We start from the raw sequence: 27,511 nt of genomic DNA, 5'->3' as shown, positions 1-27,511 counted from the left end.
GACCCATGCTAGAGCTCCTAGGATGATTACGACTCCAGCCATATATTGTTGTACTCACTGTCACTTTTGTACTCCCCCATATTCATGTATTTATCCATGTACTCATGTACCCCATTTTGACTAGTAGCATTAGCTTCCCACTCTCCCTAGTTGCTGCTTCCGGATGCTCCCTACTGATGTATTGTAGGGCTAGATACTTACCTTCAGTTCTTTCTTTTCTTTTCCAGACATTGTATCAGATGTCACATGGTTGTAACTTTGGTCTCATAGGTCACTTTGGCCTTTTGAAGACGTTAATATAACATTTCATTTCATTTCATTTCTCTCTCCCTCTTACTCTCTCTATCTTTGGGTGGAGAACAACCCTTATTTGGTTTTGGTCAAAAGATAAGGCTTGATGCCTATAAAAGCATGTACTTGGGTGATTCTATAACAATGAGCATCATTTGCGTTGTGCACTCTCTCTCTTGTTTGCTATCACATCTCTCCCCCTGTTACTCTCTCTCTCTTTCTATCTCTGCACCAATTTGTCATGGCTTGAACCTCCCTCTCTCTCTCTCTCTGCAAATGCTCCACACCTGGGATCATGAATGCTAATAAGGATAATGGAGGAAAACAGTGGTAATAGGCAATTGAAAGGGCTGTTGTGGGTAGGAGGGGGTGACGGGAGGGGGCGAAGGCAAGGATGTTGGTTGGCAAGCCGGTGGGATCCGGTTCGTCACACGGCGAGTAGGATATACGAGAGCTGGGCTAGGCATCTGCCGTCAACTGCTCCCACACGTGGTGCAGTCTGTCAACTGCCTCCAGGCCACGTCACACCTCACTGCTTCGCACTACATTCGGCGCGCCTTCACAACACCACACCCTTCCCTACTTGCTCGATGTGCCTTCATTCCTTCCAGATCAGTGCTTGGCGCCCTTCAAAGCTGTCTCTCGGCACCCTTCACCTGGGCAGGTGTCCACCTATTCACTATAACTACTCAATCCCTGCACGCACCCCCCCCCCCCAAAAAAAGAAAAAAAGAAAAAAAGAAAAAAGGAAAAAAAAGAAAAAGAAAAAAAAGAGCACCTGGCCAGCTGTGCAGCTCCTCATTGCACTCCCCACACTCTCTTCCGGCTGTTAGCACAGCAAGAATGACAGATGAGACTCAAGAAGACAAGGGCTGGCCCAAGTGTGCAAGAGGAGATGGCTTGGAGGTAGGGCAAGGCGTGAAAATAAAAAAACACAGCAGGTCCGGTGGTTATGGGGAGGCAGGGGGCATTGGAATCCCCCCGCTTCCCCAGCAGGATTGCCAACCTTGAATGCCCAGCAAGACTAGTAGAATGAGCAAGAGAGAAATCATGCAAAAACACAGCAGATCCGGTGGTTATGGGGAGGCAGGGGGCATTGGAACCCCCCCGCTTCCCAGCAGGATTGCCAACCTTGAATGCCCAGCAAGACTAGTAGAATGAGCAAGAGAGAAATCATGCACCAATGGAGCAAAAGTAGAAATTTACTGCAATAATAATCAACAGAAGGATATCTCAAAAGAGGTAACATATCCCCTTTTAATACGATTGGGGGGGCCTTTAGGCACCTTTACACCCATATGTATATGGGATATAAAGTAGCTTCCTCCTGGAACTGCTCCTTCATGACTAAACAAACAAAATTTTGCAGTGTGCTCTGCAGAGCCACACTTGAAATATTGCCCATCCTTTGTATGTCCTAAAAAATAATGATAAAAGTCCCATGGCTTGGCAGGTACCCGATTCTAGGTCCCATGGCTAGGGCTAATCTGGCACAATCAGGCTGCCCAAAACTGGTATGAAATCATTTCAAACCTGGACATTCTTGCTGATTGGCCATTGACTTAGCTCAAATACTAACGTCCAAGTATCCTAATGTCTGCCTAGGTGTTCACTGCCAATGAGGCTGTCTTACACAGCCCATACTGAAGAGCGTCACAAAACCTCTCCAAAAATTGACATTGTAGTCTTGGACCAGTTCTCCTTCCTCTTGAACTCTTTCCTTGCTTTCTTTTTGAATTTTAGAAAGAGAGACAGTTGAAAGAACTTGTGCTTGAAACCCGCCAAAGTCGTGGCCACTTTCCCTTCAATCATTTGCAGTCTCTTTCAAATGCACGGCCACATGTCAGAGTTTGAACTCACCAAAATAGTTTTTGTTTTTGTTTTTTGAGCCAGGGTCAGATGAGCAAGCTCGTTCTGAGACTCCAACAGAGAAACGCTTTTGTCATTAGCTTCGTCGCCTCCAGTCTTCTTCCACAAAGTATCACCTGAAAGCTAGAGCTCATCAGAGTAGAACTCTCCCAACTTCTATGTCTTGAAGATGACGCTACACACCCGTACACTGCTAACAGCATGCATTAAAAACCCCCTCTTTCCTATGGGCATGATGGGTTGCATGCTTCAAAGAAGTGGTCTCCTCAATCTGTTGCTCTACTGGAGTCTTTGTTGTTCAACTTTGCCTTCTCAAAAATCTTTGGTTGTGATTCTCTCATAACTTTCTCTTGCCTTCTCAAAAGATAAGGAAGGCTGGCAACTTTGTTTACAAGTTACAAATCCATCTACACCTTGAACTAAAAGCCCTTGAAATTAGATAGGACTTTTCCAAGTCAACACGAATACAATCAGAGTGTTTTGCATGTCTCACAGAAGTAGATTTTTACGCTTCCTGCTTCTTTGCTGGCAAGAACTCTTGGAATTCTCCTTCAGAGTGGAATATCCCATCTGAGCTAGCTACGCAAGCTCTTGGTTCTCTGATTCCATGTCTTCTAGTAGCTGTTATTTCACTTCCACCTCTTTCCTCATGCACGTTCCACTACTTGCTTCAATATATCAGGCTTCCAAACAGAGATAGCTCTGAGCATCTGCCAAGATAAATGTTCAGGCAGACTATGCTCAGGGAGGGACCCTTCAAGGTGGTGGCAATCCTCCCCATGGGCGCGGTGCAACTAGCGACTCTCTAAGGGGTATGGTTGCCATTGGTTTAATGGGTCACGTGTGAAGAGGTATTGGCTTTAGCAAAGACAAAGTGAAGGTGCTGCATAGCGCTCTTTTCTTTTGGATTTTTGTTTTTATTTCTTCTTTCCTGAAACCAACCCCCCAAGCAAGTGGATGTGTGACTGGCTACAATCAGGCGAAAAACTGTTGCACTTGCTCTGATACCATTGTAACAGGATTAGCTAACCCCACTTAAAATGTTAAGTAGTTAATTAATCACTAATAGAACACAAATACAGTGCAAAAGAGAATGCTATGCACAAAATTTTCAGAGTGTTGTGCCTAGGAGTTGCTTTGTACACTGCAGTAGGGACCAAAAATGGGGCAGTCATCCCCATTAGCATATCTTGTTTTATGTTTATGCAAAACATAACTGAGAACTATTCACCTGACTCCGGTTTTTGTGCAAACAATCAGAAAACACATCAAAAGCAATGCCAATACCATGACTGTTAACCACACAGAAATCTCTTACTCGAGCTGAAGTACACATGCTAAGCACACTATTACTGGCTATACTTGCTTTGGGACTGCTAATCCCACACCGGTCTCATCCTGTCCTTGATTTCATGGAAGAACGGATTACTTTCGGTCAGGCAGTCTCATCCTGTCTATGATTTTATAGAAGAACTCTTCGCCCCCACATGCGCTGGTTTCAGTCCCCCACGTGCGCTGATGATAGTACCCAAACATGTAACTCTGCTGCATGTGCCGTGGGTGCTGCTGAACTGGTACCCAACTTTTGTACCTATACAATGTCCCTTCACATTCTACCTCCTGCTTACGCTTATGCTTAGCAATGCCCTCACCGTTGTGTTGTTTCAGATTCAACCAGTTAATTTCGATCTACCCTTGTGGTGTTTGATTACAAATTTGATCTGTTAGAACCAAGCCTCTATGTCAAAAGCCTGTGCATATGGAATGCGCCCCCCCCCCCCCCCCCCCAAAAAAACAAAAAACACACACACACACACATTTTCCATAATATGCAATTACCATGGTCAATTCAATACTCCCTTTCTCTATTCCAAATTTGTTTCAACTAACAAAAACAAATTACCCATGGAGCATGTAGACTTACTGCAAACTAAAATATGGAATAAGCTGCAACCATTGTTGAAGTGCCATTATAAAGCCTTCAGCCATGCAGGAAAAATCAAAGATGAGTTGAGTCCCAGCCGCCTTAGGAATATGGCATATAATACATGAAGTAGGAAAACAAATGAGCCACAATTCAACAAAACCTGCAGATATAAAAAACTAAGGTTACGACCCTCAAATTTCTTTTCAGACTGAAACAGTATGCAATTGAATGAGACTGGATACAGATAGACTCCAGCCCGCCACGGTTAGGGGCTTGGATGGGTGAGATTGCACATCCAAGCCTCACGGGTGGTCATGACCCCCAAGGGTGGGGAGCTTAATACGTAACCAGCCTAAACTTGAAAAAGCACCTACCAAGGTCCCAAATATGAAATAAATGCTCCCCATCGAAGGTACGACGCTGATTCCCATTGCTGCTAGCATGAAAGATATAGATGCGTGAGCGTTGATTGTGATCTGCAACCAATACACAAATCAGCTGAATCAGGCAACCGATTCCGTCAAATGCTACAATAAACTAGTTCAATAACCTGTGCATTCTAAACAGTTACCACAATTTGATGGTAGGGATCAAATTTGTGGTCTCACCAGCCCTGCTTTACTTTCTCTTTCACACAAAATCAGCCTAAACATACAAATCTTAGCTAAAAGCACCTCCCATGCGACACATTTTTGCACCAAAATTTTCTTAAATACCACAAAATATGTTAAATAGCCCTACTTACCAAAGCAAGTAGATTATCCCGTAACAACCAGGATGATAGAAACACAAAGCCCATAGCGCCTAAGCTTCGAACCTGCTACAGCCAACACATGGCTCAAATCTAACCACGTTTTGATTTCCTAAACTTTAGTATATTGTTTAAAATCATGAAAACAATGAGAAATAATAAAGATTTATTTCTAGCTGCTTTGCAAATAGTGCAGTGGATGGGGTAATTACTTCAAGAAATGGTCATTGTGAGCAAAAGGTCCATGCTTTTTGGTCTCTAGGTCATAGCAACATCTCTAATTTGATCACATATGCAACATCTCTAATTCGATCACATATGCAAGATACATCATTGAGGGGCAGATCATGGAGGTCAAGTGCAGATGAATGGACAAAAGTGTAGGACGACGAGTGGTTTTCATGGAGGTGCTATAGGAGGGACCAAATTTTTTTTTATTTTTATTTTTCAACTGGCCTTTGGCCCAAGATCCTCCCATAGTTACCAAATTTCACTGTCCATAGACAACCGCTTGTAGGCGCTTATTTATCCACACGTAGGCAATCCCGCCGAGGAAACACCAAGGGGGGTTTTGAACCCAGGACCTCTTGGTCCTACGCAAACACCTTCACCACTTGAGCTATCACCTAATTGGAAAGGGACCAAAGTTTTCAGATGCATGTGGGCGTTAAAGGGGATGCTAGAGGGAGGGTAGCATGATCGTTCAAGGAGAAATGAGGTGATTGGAATCTAGTACAAGCACAAGGCATATAATTACATTCGAACCGAACAAAAGTGCTGAAAGGTTGAACTCTTTAATGATTATTTTCACAAGTGCTGGAAATACTGGCGACAGCTTCTTTTCATCATCGGCCAGCAACATATCACTTCTATATAAGTAGCCCATAGATCATTGCATATATCAGCAAATCAGTCAAGTGCTAAAGATCCCTAGGGTTCTTGGAGCATACAAATCAGCTTCAAGCACTCTATGCTTCAATCCAAGGCACCATAGAAGATCCTCTAATCTTCAGCCAGCATATGTGCATATCCTCAACAGTTCTGGATTTGCATAAGTAATAAGTTCCGGGTAAGGGGACGCTTGCCCGTGAAACTGTCTGCTGACATGGTTATGTGGCATGTGACAGGTGGTAAGTATTGGTCATAAACCTAGCCTTGGGAATTAGCACTAATTTATAAGTGAGTGTGTACACACTTCATTAAGTTCTGGGAGACCAAAACTCACTTAAAAATTATGACTAGTCCTGTGTTCGCACATACTGATGTTCCAAGGCGGACAAAACCCACCGCCCAGACCTTATCCCCTTTGTACAAAGGGAGCAACTAGCCATGTGTCCGTTCTAGCTTGCACCACAAAGCACCTACCTCACACTTAGAATGAACAACTCACCATCTCACTCTTCGCTCTCTCTCTAAAAGTAGGCGCCTCCTTCATGAGGCCTCTTTGGCTGTATTTTCTGCACTTTCTCCTTCCCACCTCCATATCCAAGCTTGCTAGGGTGTTTTCCAAGCTTCCAAGAGTATTTCCAGGTGCTGTACACTCTCCCACACACTCCCAATGACTGAAATTCAACAAAACAGCTCTTATTTTTGCTGTATTTTTGGTCTTTTTGCTAAAAAAAACCCTAATTTCAGCCTTCCTTTCTCAAGTTAAACCATAGGGGATGCTTTCCCATGGTTCCCTTTCATCCTCTTGAAGACTTCCTTTCTCAAGTTGAACCATAGGGAAAGCTTTCCCAAGATTGCGACAAGTCGAAGATTTCAACACTCCAAGCGCTTCCATCGCGAAGACTTCTGCCGTCATCGACTCTACTTGCAATTGGTAAGCTTTTATGCTTAAATATGGAAGCAAGTAGCAATATTTAAGCAAGTAGCAGGAGGCAAGAACCAGATTCCAAGATCACATACTCTCTGTAGTGTTCTCTTGTCCTATGTGCTCTCTTGCAGATTATTGCTACCTTGTGTTGGTGGAACAATAGAGAGTAGATGGAAGGGGACATGGGCACTTGAGAGAGGGTGTGTGAGTTGTAAGTCTATACCGACAACCACATTGTTTACATATTGTATTCATATGCATTGGTATGGAAATCTGGTCAGAAATGCCCATGACACTATGTACTTGATTCTCCCAAGATCAATATACTTTATTTGAGGGAGGGGCCGGCCGTTCCGGCTCATGGTGCATCTCTTGTCAATTCAGCAAATTACTTCTTGTATTGAGCATGTTGTCCATTAAGTGTATTAATTAGCATTGTGTTCAGCCAAGTTACATTGGTATCATAGCATACGGTTCTTTCTCTTCTATCGTGAAAGACGATCACCGTGAACACTAGCTATCCCTACACTTAGAACACTATGGACAGCCATACAGTGAATGTTGGAGATGCTAACACAAGAGGCGGGGTCAATGAAATACATGCTTCCAATGCTTTACAAGATGAGCAAACTCATGTGGTGCACATTAGGGAACATGAATACGTGGAACAGCCGTTCTGTGGCAAAGAGAAAATGCAAGAAGAAGAGTCCATAGTCTTCAGGGCTGAACTTACTCCTATGCAGGCTCTCCTCCATGCACAACAAGAAGAATTGAAGCTCTACCGCCACGAGGATCCATTGATACATGACTGTTTGAAAGCCAAGAAAGTTGAATCTTATATGGATCATGCAATGGCAATGATTGCTCAAGAGTTGCACATGCAACCGAGGAATGTAGCATGTGCATACTTGGCTCGTACCGAGGATGCCTATGCAGAAAAGGCAACCATCCCACATGTCTAGGAATCCCTACAGGTGCTCAAACAAGAACTTATGCCTAAGAGGATGAATCTCCATGCTATGGGAGAGGAACCATCAACGACTTCATGCCATGCAAGAGTACCTTATGTAGCCCATGAAGGATGCAACCTTTATGGTAGTGGTCAAAATGTATGTCAAATGCCATTGCCGGTTGAAAATGTGTACGCACAACACATGCAACATGGGCTGCAATTTTCTGTTGGTGCAAGTATTCCATGTATCTCTCATACCACTCATGCCTTTGAGTGTGCTCGTGAGGAGGAAGCTATGGTTGAAAATACACCAATGCATGTTGAGGGGCCAGCCATGCCTCATGCTTACAAGGCACGTGTATCTATGCCTAATGCATCACCTTTTGTTCCTAAAATGATGCTAGTCACAGGGGCTGTTCCAATGGACAAACATGCGGGAAAACATGTTGAGATGCAAGCTCATGCATCAAAGACTCGTGACTTTAAAGCCGGAGACAAATCTGTGAAGTTTAATGCGTATCATGGAGAATATGATGTATCAAAGGCACTTGCTTTTATTGCCCAATTTGATATTGCTTTTAGTGATGAGGATTTCACTCAAAAATCCATGATCCAGCATGTAGGCATGTTCATGAAAGGCACTGCTGCCCATTGGTGGCTCACAGAGAAGCTCTCATCGAATCCTGTTAGATCATGGGAAGAGTTCAAGGAGAGGTTCTATGCCCAATTCTTGCCTCCCAATGCGTTGAATGAGATTAAATGAAGTGGGATTGGGTGAAACAAAATGAGAGGAGAACAGTGAATGCATATGTGTAAAAGTTTTGTAAAGTGCTTTTGGAGGTGTCTCCATTTATGCATGTCACCAAGGCGGAAAGGAAGAGAAGGTTTCAATCGAGATTGCAACCTGTGTACAAAGCGGGAATACAAATGTATCCTAGTCACACCTTATACTAACTAATCGCAGCCGTCATTGCCACCAAGCAATTGGAACTCAAATTGAGTCAATCCAACAAGGCTAAACCCTCATTTCAAGGCAAAGACAGCACTGTTCAAAACCTGCAAAATAATGGACAGCCACCTAAAAAGGACTAAAACCAAGATAAAAATGGTCCAAAGGCTAAAAATAACTCTACCAAGAAGCGTCCCTTCAAAGTTAGAGACTATGGTCTCACTCCGGTGTAGAAAAAGTAATATATGAGCGAGGGGAAATGCTTTACTTGTGGTAGCACGGAGCATATTGCAAATGCATGCCCAAACAAGAAGAAGCGTGATAATGTGAATGCATCAAAGCCCAATGTGCATATGGTTCCACATGTGCAAGGCAACACTTCACATGATAGCAAAGACAGGGTTGTATGTAAAGCTTGGGGACAGCTTAAGGATCAACCCGCTTTGTTCATGTTTGATGATTGTGCAACTGAGAACTTCATATCTACACAAATGGCAACTGCTTTAGGTATTGAAGTGGAGGACTTGGGTCCTCAAATTGAAGCAGGGGCTACCTTTGTTGGTAGTGAAGTGCAAGTTATGCCTATTATTGGGAAGTTGCATACACATTTAAGGCTATGTGGATCATGAGGATTTTCTTGTAGCGCCTTTGAATGGTTGTGATGTATTGCTTGTTGGAAGGCCTTGGCACACATGCATTGATCCTTGCAAGGCTTACAAGACCAACAGGATCACCTTCATGCATAAAGGCCGAGAGCATGTAATTGATGTTGGTGAAGAGGGTGATACCATTCCCCTTGGTATCTCATGTACAAATTAAGAAAGTAATGAAAAAGAGTGTTTTTGCGTACTTGATTTTTGTACGGGATCATGTTGAGGAAAATAATGTGCATGAAAAAGAATGGTTTTGCGTACTTGATTTTTGTACGGGATCATGTTGAGGAAAATAATGTGCATGTAAACACTCTTAGTAATGATAGCTGAAATTCTTGCAAGAGTACAATGATTGTTTTGTTGATGAGTTACCAAACGCGTTGCCACCGATACAACCGAAAGATCATTGCATTGATCTTGTGCTGGGTAGCTCACCATCTAATAAACTAGCCTATCGTGTAAGTGCATCCCAAAAAGAGGAGATCATGAAGCAGGTAAATGAGCTTCTTGAGAAAGGTTTGGTTCAGCCAACTCTTCTCCATATTGTTCACCCGTCCTCTTGGTTCAAAAAAAGGATAGATCATTTCGTATGTGTGTGGATTATAGAGCTTTGAATAAGCTCACCATTAAGAATCGGTTTCTGATTCCGCGCCTAAACGACATCCTTGACAAGTTGGATGGATTGGCATGCTTCAGCTGAATTGATCTCAAGAGTGAGTATCATCAAGTGAATGTAGTGCCTAAGGATGTACATAAAACTGCTTCAAGATAGCATTTGCGATTTATGAGTATCTTGTTATGTATTTTGGTCTTATGAATGTCCCGGCTACATTCAATAGAATGATGGATCGCATATTCCGTGGTGGGTACACGAAATTTACATGTCTTCTTTGATGACATCCTAGTCTTCTCGAAGACTGAAGACGAGCATAGAGGTCATTTGGCTATTGTTTTTGAAGAACTTTGTAGGCATAAACTCTTCATAAATGCAAAGAAGAGCAAAGATTGACGCAATTTGAAATTGGCCAAAATTGAGATCGGTGCATGAAATCCGTAGTTTTCTTGGATTATGCTCTTATTACCGTAGGTTCATTCAACACTTTGCATGGATTGCTTCTCCTTTGCATGATTTGACAAAGAAGAAGGCTACATTCAAATGGACTAATTTAGAGAGGGATGCATTTCTCAAATTGAAATGTGCTACTACTCATGGTCTAGTGTTGATCATTCCGGATTTGCAAAAGCCTTTTAGTGTGGAATGTGATGCATCTAAAAATTACATAGGAGCCGTCCCAAATCTAGAGGGACATGCTGTGGCTTATGAGAGCCGTAGATTGCATGATGGAGAGCTCTCTCTTGGCATTTATGAGAAAGAGCTCTTGGTTGTAATTCATGCACTTACCATATGGAAACATTACCTTCTTGGGACTGATTTCACTGTAAAGACAGATCACCAGAGTTTGAGATATTTTCTTACCTAAACTAAATTATCGGAGAAGTATACGAGGATAGCCAATTTCCTCTCTATGTTTAATTTTCAGATCTTACACACCCCAGGAAAGAAGAATGTAGTGGCAGATGCATTGTCACGAAAGCCATATGTAGCAGCTATTTCAATTGCGTCTCATGGAGACTTGTCTGCCATGCGTGATTTGTATCATATGGATGCTGATTTTGCCACTATTTGGACTGATTTGATGGTTGGTCATGCACATGCCTCTTATGTGATCAAAGAGGGTTATCTTATGAAAGATAATTGCCTATGTGTGGTGTCTGACATGAGCCAAAAGGTTTTGGATGAGTGCCATGCTCCTCCTTATGCTGGCCATAGAGGCATAATGCCTACTACGCACATAATTGAGCGGTATTTCTTTTGGCCAAGTATGCAGAAGGACATAGAGGCACATGTACGTACATATATCACCTGTCAAAAGGTGAAATTTGATAGGCAAAAGGCACTAGGTTTACTTCAGCCATTGCCTATTCCTACGCAACCATGGGAAAGTATGACAATGGATTTCATCATGGACTTGCCACAGACCTAACAAGGTAATGATGCAATTTGGACAATTGTGGACAGGTTTAGTAAGCAAGCTTACTTCTTGCCGGTCAAAAAGACCATCAAAGCAGAGCATATGGTTAAAATATATCTTGCCGAAGTCCATTATGGGAGATAGAGATCCCAAGACTACCAAGTATCTTTTGGCAGTCCTTATTTGAGCATAAAAAGGCTGCCGACAAGCATAGAAGGCAATTGGATGTTACAGAGAATAATTAGGTATTGCTGAAATTTGAGAAAGCAAGACTTGTAAAGAGGCCTAGCAAAGAGGGTGCATATCCTAAAGCTTGCAACCAGGTACTATGGGCCTTTTCGAGTGATTAAGAAGATCAATGAAGTGGCTTTTAGATTGTCATTACCTAGTCATTGGCACATACACAATGTTTTTCATGTGAGTCTCCTTCGCAAGTATGTAGGGCCGGAGCCCAATGAAACGGTCATTGGGAATCCACCAAGAGTGGATGAGCTTAAGGAGATTTTGCAGCCAGAGCAAATTGTGTATCACAAGGAACGTAAGCTTGCTGCAAGTAAAATTGTCAGGCGTTACCTTGAAGTTTAAGAACTATCTTCCCATTGATGCTAAATGGATATCTTCCGAGATTCCCCGCATTTGCTTCAGACATATTTGGATGCTTTTCAGTTGCGGACAACTATTTAGAAGCCGGGGGGAGATGTCACCATTTGGCTACCCAATTGGTCCACCCGTGCTTTCTCATCATGTATGTACATTGGACTGACGTCCATGGCAGTTGTATACGCCGGGGATTGATGCCACTCATGTGATACTGTGGAATTGGCTTTCCGTTGGGACTTGTGCCTTTGTGTACGTGCCCGGAAATTCTTGGTGGATTGTGTTCCATTGGGTCTGATACCTCGTGTACTTGCTTGGAGCACGTCTATTTTGGTATAGTGTCATGAACGGGGATTGTCCATACCAATGTTGCATTACATAGCGTCTTTATGTGTTTGCTTGCAATTGAAATTGCATGTTGTTTTCATGCTTGCTTGACCAATGTGTAGTTTTGGGTAAGGGAACGCCCGCCCGTGAACTGTGCCTGTGAAACTATCTGCTGACATGGTTATGTGGCATGTGATAGGGGGTAAGTATTAGTCATAAACCTAGCCTTAGAAATTAGCACTAATTTATAAGTGAGTGTGTACACACTTCATTAAGTTTTGGGCGACCAAAACTCACTTATAAATTATGACCAGCCCTGTGTTCACACATACTGATGTCCCGAGGTGGTTAAAACCCAACGCCCACCACCCAAACCTTATCCCCTTTGTACAAAGGGAGCAACCAGCCATGTGTTCGTTCTAGCTTGCACCACAAAGCATCTACCTGACACCTAGAGTGGACAACTCACCATCTCACTCTTCCCTCTCTCTCTAGAGGTAGGTGCCTCCTTCATGAGACCTCTTTGGCTGTATTTTTTGCACTTTCTCCTTCCTAACTCCATATCCAAGCTTCCAAGAGTGTTTTCAGGTTCTGTACACTCTCCCACACACTTCCAATAACTGAAATTCAGCAAAACAGCTGATATTCTTTTTGTAATTTCTGGTCTTTTTGCTGAAAACCCTAATTTCAGCCTTCCTTTCTCAAGTTGAACCATAGGGGAAGTTTTCCCAAGGTTCCCTTCATCCTCTTGAAGACTTTTGTCACGACGGATTGCGACAAATTGAAGATTTCAACAATCCAAGCGCTTTCATCGCGAAGACTTTCGTTGTCATTGACTCTACTTGCAATTGGTAAGCTTTTATGCTTAAATATGGAAGCAAGTAGTAGGAGGGAAGAACCGGATTTCAAGATCACATACCCTGTGTAGTGTTCTGTTGTCTTACATGCTCTCTTGCAAATTGTTGCTACCATGTGCTGGTGGAACAATAGAGAGCACATGGAAGAGAACATGGGCACTTGAGAGGGTAGTGTGAGTTGGAAGTCTACACCAACAACCACGTTGTTTGCAATACTGTATTCATATGCACTGGTATGGAAATTTGGTCAGAAATGCCCATGATACTATGTACTTGATTCTCCCAAGATCAATATACTTTATTTGAGGGAGGGGCCGGCCGTTCTGGCTTATGGTGTGTCTCTTGTCAATTCAGCAAATTACTTCTTGTATTGAGCATGTTGTCCATTAAATCTCGGTGTATTTAAGTGTATTGATTAGAATTGTGTTCAACCAAGTTACACTTGATCTTGTTGGCTACTGGCAGACTAGCTGTATAGCCTAGCCGACACAGTTTGGCCTAGGCAACTGGCTGTCTGGCCGATAATGCAAATTTAGGGTTACTCTTCTATATCTCTTTGATGATGATGCAAACAAATACCCTAATCGCATTTGAGCATATAGAATTATGATTGCAGACAAAAAAATTGGCTCGCTGAAGCTCTCGCTCCCCCCTTGCTCGCGCTGCTGCCTGCACGCCCTCCCCCCTTCCCGCCCACGCGCCTGCTCCCCCCCCCCCCCCGGGTCTGGTTTTCTTGCGCCCCCCACCCCAGCGCTGTAGCGCCCGCCCCCTGCTCCTCTTCTTCGCGCCCCCCTCCTGTCTTCAGCACCCCGCCCCCCCTTTGCCAGCCGCCGCCCCCTCTTCCCCCCCACCCCCTCTTTTTGCATTGCTTTCCCCTCCCCCCCCCCCCCCCCCCGGGTTTTTTCTTCGCCGCCACCTTACCCCTCCCTCTCCTTCTTTCCCTTTTTTTCCGTCCCCTGGGGTTTTTTTGCCTTCCGCCTTCCCCCTCCGTCCTTTGTGTGCTAGGACTCTCCGCATTCGTTCCGCCTTCGACATAGCTTCAGACTCTGATGGAGGCTCCTCTCGCCCTGCCTCAGAGAGACTCTTCCGCAGCCCCCTCGCCCGCCCCCGAGAATACCCCCATTAGGCTTTCTCTTTTGCCAGAAGAGGAAGCGAGCCTCGCCGCAGAGGTGGAACGCCTCCAGGCACATTCCACCATCTGCCGTATAGTCAGCACTCGCCCCAGCAGAGGGGAGATCCGGGATCTTCTCCAGGCCCGCCTTCTTGCAGATGTGGGCAAGATCCTGGACGTTCAGCTACTGGGCCGTGGACACTACCAGATCGCGTTCGAGACAGCCCAGAGCGTGGCCCAAGTCCTTGCCATGAGTCCCCTTGACATCAGTCAAAATGCTAAGAGCAAGATCCAGAGTCCACTCCCGGTCGCTAGGGCCACAGAGAGGGAATGAGAAGGCCACCGCTGAATCTAGTGCCTCCTCCCCTCGGGCCGGAGGTATCACTACATGAACTTTGATGGGTGCTGGCTCATGGGGGCCCTCCGCTCCAAAAAGCCGTGTGAAGGAGTAATCAAAAGCCTCCGAGCGCCGTCTAGTGTCGAGACGACTCAGCCGACTGCGGATAGAGGATATCCGTGAAGCCCGAATCGGCATGGTAAGTCTCCTCTGCGGTGCTCGAGCAAGGTCGGTGCTCAGTGTCCGCCAGACTGCAGGTGAGCGCCAAGGAACTGCCAGGGCCTCCCGGGGAGCTGAGGCGAGCAAGGGGGGAGGGGGGGGGGGAGAAGAGGGTGGAGAAGGAGCCGCTGCCAAAACCGGAGCGGGAACGGAAGGAGGCGAAGGTGGAAGCAATGCGGGAGGGGGGGACGGGGGAGGGGGGGGGGGGCGAAGGAGGGAGTGCTGGCATCTCCTGGTCCTCAGTCGGCGCTGTGGTCTCCTCCTGGAGGGGAGCAAAGCTGTTCCTCACGAGAACCCAGTGATGCTGAGACTGTGGCTGCTGCTGCATCGGTCTCTGGGCATGCTGTTGTGGCTGTCTCCCTCGACAGCGCCCCTGTCCAGGCTGCCACTCCGAGGTCTCTGTGGGCTGAGCAGGTGTCCCGGAGGCTGCCTGCCGAGCCGCATGTGTGGGCGGGCCACCGGGGGCTTGTTGCTGCGGTGAAGGTCGGGGTCTCCTGCGAGGGCAGGCCTTGGCCAGGTGGCCGACCTGCCTGCAGATAAAGCACTGGTTCGGGAGCCCCGAAGACTCCACTCTCTTATCAATCCATCCCCCCCCTATCCTAGGTAGCTGAATGACCTTCGGAAGGGAGGAGATGTCAAGAACCAAAACTCTGACCGAAGGTAGCCTAGCTGCTCTAGCCACCTTTGAAGCTGTTGTGGGGCCAGTCTCAAGCACCGAGCCCACCAATGCTCCTAGCCTAGAAAGGAGCAGAAGGTACTCACGGCGGAGTCCAGGGAAGCAAACTGTAACATGGAAAAGGCGCTCTCCCTGCTCGGCCGCTATTGGGTCAAAGCCATGCTGCCAAGGTCTGAAGAATGCTCGAGCGCTCAGGCAGTTGAGTTTTCTCACCATGTGAGCGATTTGGAGGTGACAGATGTGATAGGCCGACTATGGGAGTTGGCTCATTTTTTCATTGATCCCGGGAGTGGATGTGTCCGGGATTCGACATTTGGTGGTTCACATAGTGGCAGACTTAGCACGTGACCCTGGATATGTATGCATACACGAGGTTGCTCTGTCTGAGCGCGAGGCAGTCGCCATGGGACACAGCCACTGGCGCCTGATCCGAGATTCTTGCAGCACACCGGGTGGGCAGATTCGTAGCCGCTCGGATGGGGACTACTCTCCATCCAAGCCGCTTGCGAAGGCCCGCCTTACAGCTGAGACAGCCTCCACCTCACCAGGTCATCCATGAGGATCATCTCATGGAATGTACAGGGCCTTGGCGGCGCACACTATATACATTATCGTGGTTGCTTGAGGCAGGAGCTTCAGAGATGCCTGGTTGGGGGCAGTATTGATATTTTGATGATGTAGGAGCACCATTTGGGTGAGAGTAGGATCCGGAGATACGGTTTGGTGATGCCTGGTAGATGGGACACCTTTTGGTCTGCAGGGTTTGGTCCCTTGGGTGGGCAGGGAGGAGTATGTATGGTCATTGCGGATGTATGGCGGTAGGCCATTGTGGATCGCGGGATCATTGTGCCTGGTAGAGCACAGTATGTCATTCTGAGGATGCATGATGAGCTCTTTGGCGTGCTCAATGTCTATGCGCCCAACCATGCTAGTGCCAGAGCAGAGTTATGGACCCAGGTTACGGATGCATTGCCAGAGGCCGCACATTGGTGTGTCGGGGGAGACTTCAACATGCTTGAGGACCCGGCCGATAGGGTGGGAGGCAGTCATGTTACAGTGCACGGCACGGAGCTTGCAGCTTGGGAGCGATTTTGCATGACACTGAGGATCACTGATGCATGGCAGCATGAGGCTTTCTCCCGCTCTCAGGACAGTCTTAGTTTCTCTCGCTCGGATCGCCAGCAGGGAGGGACTAATCTATCACGGATTGATCGCTTCTATGTGGGCGACAGGTTAGGGGAGCGAGGGGGCTCCGTTGGCATTCTCGCTGGCACCTCTTTTTCAGACCATGCGCCAGTTATTTTGACACTTGAGGAGAGGACACGGGAGACCAGCTTGCAGTTGAGGATCCCAGAGAGGGTACTTACAGATCCTAGTGTCGCTGAGGACATTGAGAGGATATGGCATGATAGCCAGCTCGGGATGCTTGCAGATAGACTGTGTGGGCCCATGTGCAGAGGAGGGTCACAGATCGTATGCGTACAGCTCTGGGTGAGCCTCTTTCAGAGGTTGAGCTTGCTGAGGCCTTGAGGGTCCTTCCGCGCCATAGTTGCCCTGGGGAGGACGGATTGACGCTTGCCTTTTTTATGTGCTATTGGGACCTTTTGGGGCCAAGCCTCCGCAAGGGCTTTCAGTATGTTTTGGACATTGGGGTGATGCCACAGAGCTTTTCAGAGGGCTTGATCTTTCTTATCCCCAAGGGGGAGGGAGTATTAGATAATGTTCGGCATTGGAGACCTATTACGATCCTCAATACTGTCTACAAGGTCTTAGCAAAGGCCTTGAGTTTGAGGATCCAGCCCTTCCTGGGGGAGTTGATTCATGCTACCCAGACAGGATTCGTCAAGGAGCGTAGTATCCTTGACAACATTTTCACCTTCTGGGAGGTGACAGCCCAAGCTAGATTTCTTGGTGAGGACCTGGTCGTGATGCTTCTCGATTTTGAGAAGGCATACGATAGAGTCGATTGGGATTTCTTAGAGGGCACTATGCTTCGCCTGGGCTTTGAGCTAGTTTGGATTCGAGGAGTGGCGGCTCTATATTCCACAGCTCGTAGCCAGGTGCTGATGGCAGGAGGACGGGGGCGAGTTTTGAGTTGACCAGATCAGTCCGTCAGGGGTGTCCTCTCGCCCCGTTTCTTTTTCTCTTCTTTGCTGAGGCTATGAGCATGTATCTGACGGCAGAGGAGGTTGGTTTGAGAGGACTTCAGCTCCCAGTCCGGGGGGAGGACCTGCTCGATGCTGAGTTTGCTGATGACACGGGTTTATTTTTGCATGGCCAAGAGGGCAATCTTCAGCGGGCAGAGCAGTCGCTTCAGGTTTTTAGTGCAGCTTTGGGAGCATTGATCAATTGGCGTAAGACAGTGGCCTTTTGGATCAGTAGCGCTCCCACTCCGGCATGGAGCCCAGACCCGGGTTTTAGATGGATTCCTCCTGGCACAGCAGTGCGGTATTTGGGATGCCAGATTGGACTAGATTTGTCACCTGAGCAGCAGATTGCCCCGCTTCTTCTGAGCATTCGGAAGAAGCTTTTGTATTGGAGTATAGCTCGGCTATCCTTGGCTGGGAGGGTGGTGGTGGCAAATCAGGTGCTTTTAGCGACCATGTGGTACATCACGTCTTGCTGGATCTTCTCGAGCTCTTGCATCAGCCAGGTACAGAGGCTGATCAGGAACTTTCTTTGGTCTGGGCGGGATGGTCAGCCAACCCGGGCTAAGGTTGCTTGGGCAGTTATTACACTTCCGCTGGCCCAGGGGGGCTTGGGCATTATAGATCCAGTTGATCAGAGTAGAGCCTTATTGGGGAAGCTTATTGTTCGGGGGCTGCTTCCAAGCGCTAAGCCTTGGAAAGAGTTTCTTTTTCAGCGGCTGCAGGCTCGGGCTCCCCCAGCAGGGGGCACTTGGGCACCAGAGATACGATGGATCTTCATAGAGATGAGGAGGACAGGCCTCAGTAGAGGATGGGAGGATAGATTTGCCTTGAGCATCCTGCGAGCTTGGGAGTTGCTGCGACCGGGACTCTCTCAGAGACCTCCTCCTTGTGATGAGGAGCGGGCCAGACAGCCGCTCATCTGGAGCCCATCGGTTCGCATAGAGCAGGGTCATATGTTGGGTTCTCGGCCTCGTCTAGCCTGGGGACCATTGGCGGCAGGCCCAGCACGTAGTTTTGGAGACTGGCAGGCCTTTCGCAGTCTCCTAGAGGAGATCCCGGTGGAGAGGCTGAGGCACTTCAGAGGGGGGCTGATTATGAGGGATGACATTCAGGAGGCACTCACAGAGGAGTGGTTCACGCCTCTCGAGCCAATGGCCCCACGGTGGATGGGAGCCTTTACACAGTTGGAGATCCTGATTGCTGTCAGAGCTTGCACTGAGGATGGTAGATGCCTACTATGAGATCCAGGATGAGGGCAGACTTTAGAGAGTGGAGGTGGAGTCGCCTTTGGTTGCCGAGTGCATCTTTCAAAGGATACGGGTAGTGGCCGCCGCTTCTCGGAAGTGGCATATTGACCCAGACCCTGCAAATGTGGACTCTGATTGGCGCATATGGGCATATGCAGCGCGCCCCTTGGCCCGGCTCCAGTGGGACCCTGGTGAGTATGAGTGGCATGATCCTTATGCATCCCCCGAGGCCACAGAGATCACCTTTTTCCAGTACACTGCTCGGTTGGGGAGACATATTTTGACGGCGAGGAGGATGGTCTCTCCAGCTGCATCGGAGCATTGGCGGCTACAAGGACTCTCACAGGAGTTCCTGGAGGATTTTTGGACCAGGCTCTGGGCTAGTCAACAGGCACGCAGGATCTCAACTTTCCAGTGGCTGGTCGCCCACAGGGGCTCTGCAGTTGGCACCTGGCTTGTCTACAGCGGTCTTCCGGCAGCCTGCGTCCGATGCGACCACCCTTTGAAGACACAGAGACATTGCCAAATGGGACTCTCCTCAGGCGCAGCAGATTTGGCTGCGGATGCTGCGCATTCTGGCCCCCCTCTCTCCAGAGGGCATGTATACGTGGGGTGCCGCTGCTTGGTCGACTTCGTCAAGGCCTGCTATGGGCTATGAGACGGAGCAGGACAGCCAGGCCATCAGATTCATTAGGGGCCAGCCTCACCTTGTTTCTTTACCGGATTTCTCGTCCGCCGGCTGGACACAGGAGAGGGATCTACGCTAGGAGCTCCTCAGCAGCCTCACCATCTGGTTCACCTGGAGAGCCCGGTGTTTCAGGGCCTTTGAGGGGAGACTGGAGCCACCAACAGAGACTGTTCGTGGGATTTGGCAGGAGTTGATCCACACCCTGCGAGGACAGTATGACCGCATCCGAGGCGACTCGGATGAGGCGATCTTGCGACGCCAGGCCTTTCACACCACTTGGCATAGCGGCCCCTTCTATAACCTACACGCGGGTTCCCCCCGCTGGCACTACAGGCCACCTGTTTGGCTTTTCCCCCCTCCTATTGTATGATATAGCCCCTCAGTTCTTTGTACTGATATTTGTACTTCTCTGCACCTAGGGAGAGTCTCCCTAGCTGCCTTGCTTGGATCTCTGCTCTGTTTTCTTATGAGTAGGAGAGGATCTTTTGTAGCCCTACGAGCGTTTTTATATAACTAATGAAAGGATCTTTTATCGGGGGAAAAAAAAAACTGGTTGTCTGGCCTAGCCGACTCTTGCCCAAGCCATCAAAAGGCTACCGACTCGCCTAGGTGTATGGCTAGGGGGTTGGCTACCCCTTGCAAGGTTAGCCCACCTTGGGGTTGGCCTTAGGGCTGGCCCCTTCTACATGCAATGAAACTACATGCTTATAGTGCATGCTACTGCTATGGCTGACCTCTACATGCATCTAAATGATAAACACTTGCTGAATTCTCCACAGTGGGTTAAGAGGACTGACCTGACACTGATCTCTAAGGCTGGGAGACTGACCTACGTAGCTCGTGCCTCACATGTCCCGGATTGGGCTCACAAAGGATCATGGCATATGACAAAATATCCTAAAAGGTACTACTTCTGTCATGATTCTTGCATTGTTGATGAGCCAGTTTATCACCGTGTACCACACACAGTGCATGGGTGCACGTGACAATCCAAGAGGGTTGGTTGTTTTACATGAACCGGCTATGCATAACAAGGGAAAAGCAACAAGCACTTCTTCACGTGCCCATGACTCTCTTGTCCGAGGTTAACGCACTATCAACAGTACATTGGAGAAGTTAGAGCATTCATTTTAATGGCTAAAAATGAGAAGAGATGTCTATTAGCATGTCCAATGTGTCAAATTTGCCAAAACTCATACAAAGCAAGTAGAGTTGCTACAGCCTTTGCCAATTCCAAAAAAACCTTTCCAAGATATCACCATGGATTTTATAGGACCCCTTCCATCAGCATTTGGATCTAGGGACACACAATGCATGGCAATTGTTGACCGATTTAGTAAGTTTTGTATGCAAGCAGACGGCCACAACAGAAGATATCGCGCGCTTCTTTCATTGCCTTTGGTACCCCATATGTGGTTTGCCAAGGACAATGACATCTGACAAGAATCCCAAGTTTACTTCACATTTCTAGAGAGCATTTATTCGACAACTTTGGGACCAAGTTACAATTGTCCAGCACATTCCATCCACAAACAGATGGCCAAACAAAAAAAATAATCAGCTAGCATTTGATGTTCTCAAGTCGTATTGCAATTCTCAACGGTCGAAGTGGGAGAATTATCTTCCTTTGGTACAGGCAATCCTAAACGATACTCCCTTATCCAGTATTGGCCGAACTCCTTATGAGGCAGCTTTTGGCCACCGTTTCTCGTCACTTCTTACGAGGATGGTGTCGCCTTCCTTGGAGGCCAACAAGACCACAAAAACATTTTTAGAAATCATTGAGTGAGTACAACTTAATGCGCGAAAAACAAATACTTCAGTAGGCCGTAGGACTCACATAATTAAACATACACAAAGTATTCAAAAAACATTAAAAGAATTTATTTGCTCAATGAGATCTCATTATGTAGTACAATGAAATACCTCAAGATCATGAGGCTCTACATAAGAGTACAACAAGACAAACTAGAGGGGGATCTCAATGCCAAGGTCTAGATCTAGTAAATCCTCTGAAGGAAAAGAGCCTGCACCGCTAGAACTAGCACCTGTGTCCATGGGTACACTACATTGCTCCTCTACATCTGAAGAACTCTTATCCTCCTCTGACCAATGTTTCCATTCTTGTGGGTTCTCTAAGCACTCTAGAAGCTGCAAATTTGCACTAACAAAAACCAAATCATCGGTTTTTCCAGTGCCAAGACGGTTTCGCTTTTTTGAAGCGATGTGACTTAAAGAGCTCCAAAGCTGCTCTAGGCAAGAAGAACTCATAGCTTGGCTCAAGATCATGATGGCCACCTCTTGTAACTCCGCAACATCGGCCCCATAGTCCTCCCACCACACACAGGGATCGGTGGTCAACCGATCCGCCAATGCATTTGCTTTACCAAATCTTTTCTTGAAAGCTCTGTAATCAGCTAGTTGATTCTTGATCAATCTTTGCTTCACAACATCTGGTTGTAGTCTCTCCAAGACAATGTCCCATCCATCCATGACCTCATCATCTGAGAACTGGTTGCCTAGCTGAAAGTGAGGGTCAACAACAAAGGCTGCTGCATGTATAGGAGAGTGATAGCCATTCCATCTATCCTAACATAAGGACCTCAACTCCTCATACTGTATTGGATTTGGCTCAATCTCCTTAAGTTTCTCCACCATCTTGTCCATGGACTAGTATATCTAGCCAATGCATGGCTGAAGTGCATCACACATCCTCAACAAGTGGATGATGGGCTTTCCCAAAGCCACTATGCGTCTCAATTGCTCCCACCAAAGAGGATCGCGGACGCAAGAAGCCTGATGCCTTGCCTACAATTGTGTCTGATAATGCATGCCTCTCATACTCGTCACAAACGAACAACTGCTTCACAGCACTAGAGCACTTCTCGATGGACTCCAACATAAGAAAGTTGTAGGCAAATCGAGTGTCAGGGTACTTACACAGGTCCCTATGAGATTTCTTTCTAAACTCTGAGAGCAAGGAAGTGTTCCTGTAAATGAATGTGACGATGTCCTCGGCCTGGTCTATGATTTTTGCAATCCACTCTAGCTTTCCAATGTCTTTGAGAAGGTTGTTAGTAGACAGTGACCCATGCACATGGAGAAGGTGATATGTGGGTACCTCTCAGAAAGCAACCTACCAGCTGCCTTATTGGCATTCTCTACATCTCCTACAAACTGGATTACCCTCTCTGCACCCACCATCTCAACAGCTGCCGACCACTCCTGGAAGAGTACGTCTGCAGACTTCCCAGTAGCCGATGCATCCTGCGAGGAGATGAAGTATGCTTGCCCCCTAGAGTAGGCAACAACACCATGAATAGGGCGAGACCTAGTGTCGCTCCAGCCATCAACAATTAGCGTGATGCCGTTCCTATCCCATGAGGATCGCAAGATCCTAGTAGCAGCTGCAACAGCTTCCCTCTCCTTCACCAAGAGGGTGGTCCTCAATGCCTTTGATGATGGAGGAGTGTAAGTGGGCCCAAACTCTCTGATCCTCCGCACCATAGCGTCACTGATGCCCAAGCAGAATGTTATCTCATGCCCTCAGATATGAAGCAAATGTGCACGAATTCAAGTAGCGCTCCCAGTCTTACTACCATGGCAATTGCATTTCCAGTGGCGACTACCCCCTGTTCTATACCCACTTTCGGCCTGGACCTCATCCCACCAAGACCACTCCGATAGTTTGGGCCTCTTCGAGCTAGACCCTACCTGAGCGCTTGAGGCCATGGAAGACTGCAGTGAAGGAGTAACCATGTTCAGCCAAAGTGATTGACAATTTAAAGAAAAAAAAAGTTGACAATTTTCAAGAGAAAGGAGAAAACATATAGGATGACTCAAAAAAATTGCTTCTATTAAAATGATGAACATTTCAAAGCGGGGAGTTACAAAAGAGGTCTTCACATTTCAAAGTGCATTAGGAGGCACTTCCTCTAGTTTTGCCACATTGGGTGGCTCAGGATTGGAGACCTCTTCTATAGTGGAAGGAGGAGAAGGTTGGCTTGGCTGGTAGTTCCGCCACATGGGAGCTTTTCTCCTACGAACACGTGGCGGACGTCCACAATATAAATCCGGAGTGAATGTAATGGGAGGGCACCAACATCGTTTGGCACGCAAGCAAATTGCATCTAGTAAGATCAATGATGTTTTGAGCAGCAAAGGACATTGGCAGTGGGAGGCGGTCTCGATGTATTGTCTTTTGGCAACGCACAAACGACATCGACATGGGATGTCAATGAAGATCTCAACCATAGAGTTACTATTTTTCAAAATATTCAAGCAATTAAGCAAGAGCTTGTAATTAGACAAATGGATTTTTTTAAAAAAACTAAATGCATGAGAGAAAAATACAACGAGTGTATGAAAATTTTGTCACTCACATTGCTTGGAATGAATAGAAAGTGCCTCCCCCGCTTCCGCCAATGGGCAAGAGAGAGAGAGAGAGAGAGAGAGAGAGAGAGAGAGAGAGAATGTATTTGTGTGTGTGTGAAAGAGAGAGAGGGAATGTGTGTGTGTGTGTGTGTGTGTGTGTGTGTGAGAGAGAGAGAGAGAGAGAGAGAGAGAGAGAAATGAAATGAAATGTTATATTAACGTCTTCAAAAGGCCAAAGTGACCTTTGAGACCAAAGTTACAACCATGTGACATCTGATACACTGTCTGAGAGAGAGAGAGAGAGAGAGAGAGAGAGAGAGTGTGTGTGTGTGTGAGAAAGAAAGAAAGAAAGAAAGATTGTATTAACGTCTCTCTCAGGCCAAAGAGAATTGGCCTATGAGACAAAACCATGTACAATGTATGTGGTATCTCTGAGTATCAAATGGTGCTCAGTGCACAATACAACAACTAGAAGAAAACTGAAAGAAAACTGCTACTGTGAGGTCGGGATGTATGTACATATATAAGGATGGAGCACTACTGGGGTAAATGCACAACTATATGCTAGGGTGATACAACGATGCTTAATGCAGGCATGCTCCTAGTCAGCTCCATCCTGTGGTGAAGGGGCGGTGTAATATGTCATACATGTCAGTGCCAGTTGTAATGATATGCAAGATGGCCGCCAGATCAATGGGTCCCGACTGTCCTCTCTCCTATAGTTGCCTCGAGTGTCGTGCCCGAATGTCCCTGATCATATGTCGATGTCTGTGGGAAGGTCGGTATCCGGGCACTCATGGACGCCGCAATGCTCGAATCTCCTCTGCTCTCCTCAAAGTGACCCCTCGGCCCATCACTATGGGATCTGGTATGGCTGTCCTCTGGAAGAAATCGGTCAACTGAGTCTGTCGGATCTGGGCTCTCCTCCCTCTTGACTAGAGTAACAGCTCTTTGTGTCGATATATCTCTAGTAAGAAGCGCCCAAGTACTCGTTGTAGGATTGTACTTGTGTGGACTGTAGTCTATGCAGGCTTGTACTTGTGTGCACTATACTCTATGCAAGTAACAGGTACTGAAAAGGAAGGTTTTACATTTTTTTTTCCTCAACGTTGAGCTAATCTTCTAACGGGCTTTTTTTGCAAACGGGCATATTTTCATTTGCTAACGTTTTTTTTGGCTAACTTTTAGAGATGCGAACAGCTAAATTTTCCTATCGTTTTTTTGCAGGTCGCCTACTCGCCATTTTTTGATTTCATATTTGTAGGTCGCCTACTCGCCGTTTGTGGCTTTAATATTTGCAGGTCGCCTACTCACTGATTTTGCTGGTCGCATACTCGCCGTTTTTGCTTTAATTTTGGGGCCACGTCACTTAAAAAAAAAACGTAGGTTGACAAGAAATGGCGTTTCCAAATAGAGGGAGAGATAGGAAACGCCGTTTTGATGTGACTGTGCCACGTTCCACGTTTCCTTGGTGTTTCTACACTCCCCCCAAGTAGAAACACGTTTCTACGTTTCTAGCTGCCGTTTCCTACGTTTCTTGTGACTGTGGATCTCATAGTATACTCGGCACCAACATATGTAATGCTCCTCTGTTTCAACCTCTCTGTGGCATAATCGGCAGATACTCTCCTCCATGAGTCTCCGTATGAGCTCCCGAGCTCTAAGGATGCGCTCAGTTCTACCTATCTCCACTCTGAGGCGGTGGGATGAAACCCATATCTGGCCAATTGCAATCCGCATGGCATGGGACATGTGAACACTCAGGTAGCCCATCTGTTGGATGAATCCATCTTGGGTGAGAGTGTGAGGACGTGATCTCTATAGAAGTGCATCTTTGTTGGGAGCTCCGAAGGTGTGATCCATGTGCAGTGGGTATAGAGGTTGAGAAGATCTAACCGGATAAACTAGTTGGTATTCTCATGACAGAGCCAGAGAAGAGGGGAGTCCAAACTGTATTGAAGGGGTGTGAGGCTGTACATGCGGAGTCCATATACTGAGAACCAAACTAAGGCATACCATACTCAGGGTGGCCCTCCGGTGCTAGTGGTCTCGAGGACTCCAGGGCAAGCCTCAGGTACTTGTGGGGATCCATGCGACTGATGTGATGGATGTATGTGACTGTCTGGAAGATTGCATCCACTACCATCGAGGCTGCAACAAACTCTGCCTGGATAATCTAGTGTGGGATTGATGGTTTGCTACGGATCATACGGGAGAACATCATGACTTGGGGCCTCTCAACTCACTGCCAATCCTCATCGAATAAATCTAGCCCCTAGAAGGTTGCTTCATACATCAAGGCTGGCCGCCGGTGTGATGAGGGTGTCAAAAAGCCAACCCTTCGTCATGGGCTCCTGAAAATATACCTGGAAGCACTACCACTCAAGTAAGCTCAAGGCTGCATATCCCTATGTCACTCTGGCATGTGCTGCCGTGGCAGGAAGCATGGTGAAGCGTGGGCCATTGAAAGTGACACCAAGGTAGACAGAGGATGAGACAATCTCCACAGGATACCCTCTCTATGTGAAGCAGGTATTGAAGACCATTACCTTGGTTTTACGAAGGTTAACAGAGAGGTCCCGCTGAGTGCAAAAGTCCAGTAAGGCATCCAACTATCTCTAAAGCCCCTTGGCTTAATCTAAAAGGAGGACGATGTCATTTGCATAAAGTAGTAGGGGGATCTATATGCTTGCCAGTGTGGGATCCGCACCTAATCCGTCAATGAAGCTTGAGATCTCATCAATGTAGAGGCCAAAAAGAGTGGGTGATACACGGCAGCCTTGTTTCACCCCAATAGTGTTGGAAATCTCCTATGATGTACCTCTTGAGGCTCTCACTCGTCTGGTGATGGCTCTGCCTCTAGCACCGATCCATAGAGTTTGGCCAATGTGTGGCCAATCATGATCATCCTATGATTGTTAGGACGGCTTTGAGGATGGGGGTGATGGTGTTAGTGGACCAAGAGGGTGGAAATCCTTCACAAATGGATCTATTGAACATGTAGTCCAGTGGGGGCACCATGGTATCATCAACATGTGAGATGTACTTAGTAGTGAGTCCCTCGTGATCCTGGCTTGCCCATTACATACATAGTCTACGAATGGCCTTGAGGACCATGCCCTTTGTGAAGAAGGTGGAGGTGGTGGGGCGGGGATCTGGTGGTGGTGAGAGAGAGAGAAATGAAATGTTATATTAATGTCTTCAAAAGGCCAAAGTGACCTATGAGACCAAAGTTACAACCATGTGACATCTGATACACTGTCTGGAAAAGAAAAGAGATAGCCCCACAATACATCAGTAGGGGGGAAGCTAATGCTACTAGTCAAAATGGGGTACATGAGTACATGGATACCTGAATACATGAATATGGGGGAGTACAAAAGTGACAGTGAGTACAACAGTATATGGCTGGAGTCGTAATCATCCTAGGAGCTCTAGCATGGGTCTCTGCCAGATGGCATGGATATCTGCCATAGTGAGATGCCTGGTCAGACGAGCCCGATGTCTCGCAATGATGCTCTGAATCCTCCGGTGTAGGCACCGTCTCTGATGTGAGGATCCGCGAACCCTCGGGCGTCTAGATCTGCCCAACTGGATAGCTCTCTCAACTAGAGTCCCACGGGGTGCCCACTGCTGGGCTATCGGCAGTGTGTCCTCCCGGGTAGTCCCTCTAAAGAAGTCAGTAAT

General features: G+C 46.9%; 1 protein-coding gene across 5 annotated transcripts in view; it reads right to left on the bottom strand.

Annotated features, from left to right (window-relative positions):
• Positions 1-27,511, bottom strand: part of LOC147623614 (uncharacterized) — a 104,608-nt gene that overhangs the window by 24,187 nt on the left and 52,910 nt on the right. For 3 of the 5 annotated variants that reach the window (XM_086820194.1, XM_086820190.1, XM_086820189.1), the window contains 3 exons: positions 4,833-4,904; positions 4,462-4,563; positions 4,085-4,247 (listed from right to left, as the gene is read on the bottom strand). In XM_086820194.1, coding sequence (XP_086676320.1) covers positions 4,131-4,247; positions 4,462-4,563; positions 4,833-4,904 — 291 coding nt within the window. In that variant the 3' untranslated portion in view covers positions 4,085-4,130. Of the gene's footprint in view, positions 1-3,140; positions 3,882-4,084; positions 4,248-4,461; positions 4,564-4,832; positions 4,905-27,511 lie in introns of those variants that run through there. The other 2 variants (XM_086820191.1, XM_086820193.1) reach the window with 2 other exon arrangements.

The sequence above is a fragment of the Cibotium barometz genome, chromosome 26, assembly GCF_041138505.1.
Source record: "Cibotium barometz isolate CiBa-2024 chromosome 26, ASM4113850v1, whole genome shotgun sequence".
Lineage (NCBI taxonomy): Eukaryota > Viridiplantae > Streptophyta > Polypodiopsida > Cyatheales > Cibotiaceae > Cibotium > Cibotium barometz.
This window is presented reverse-complemented; position numbering and strand designations above follow the sequence as displayed.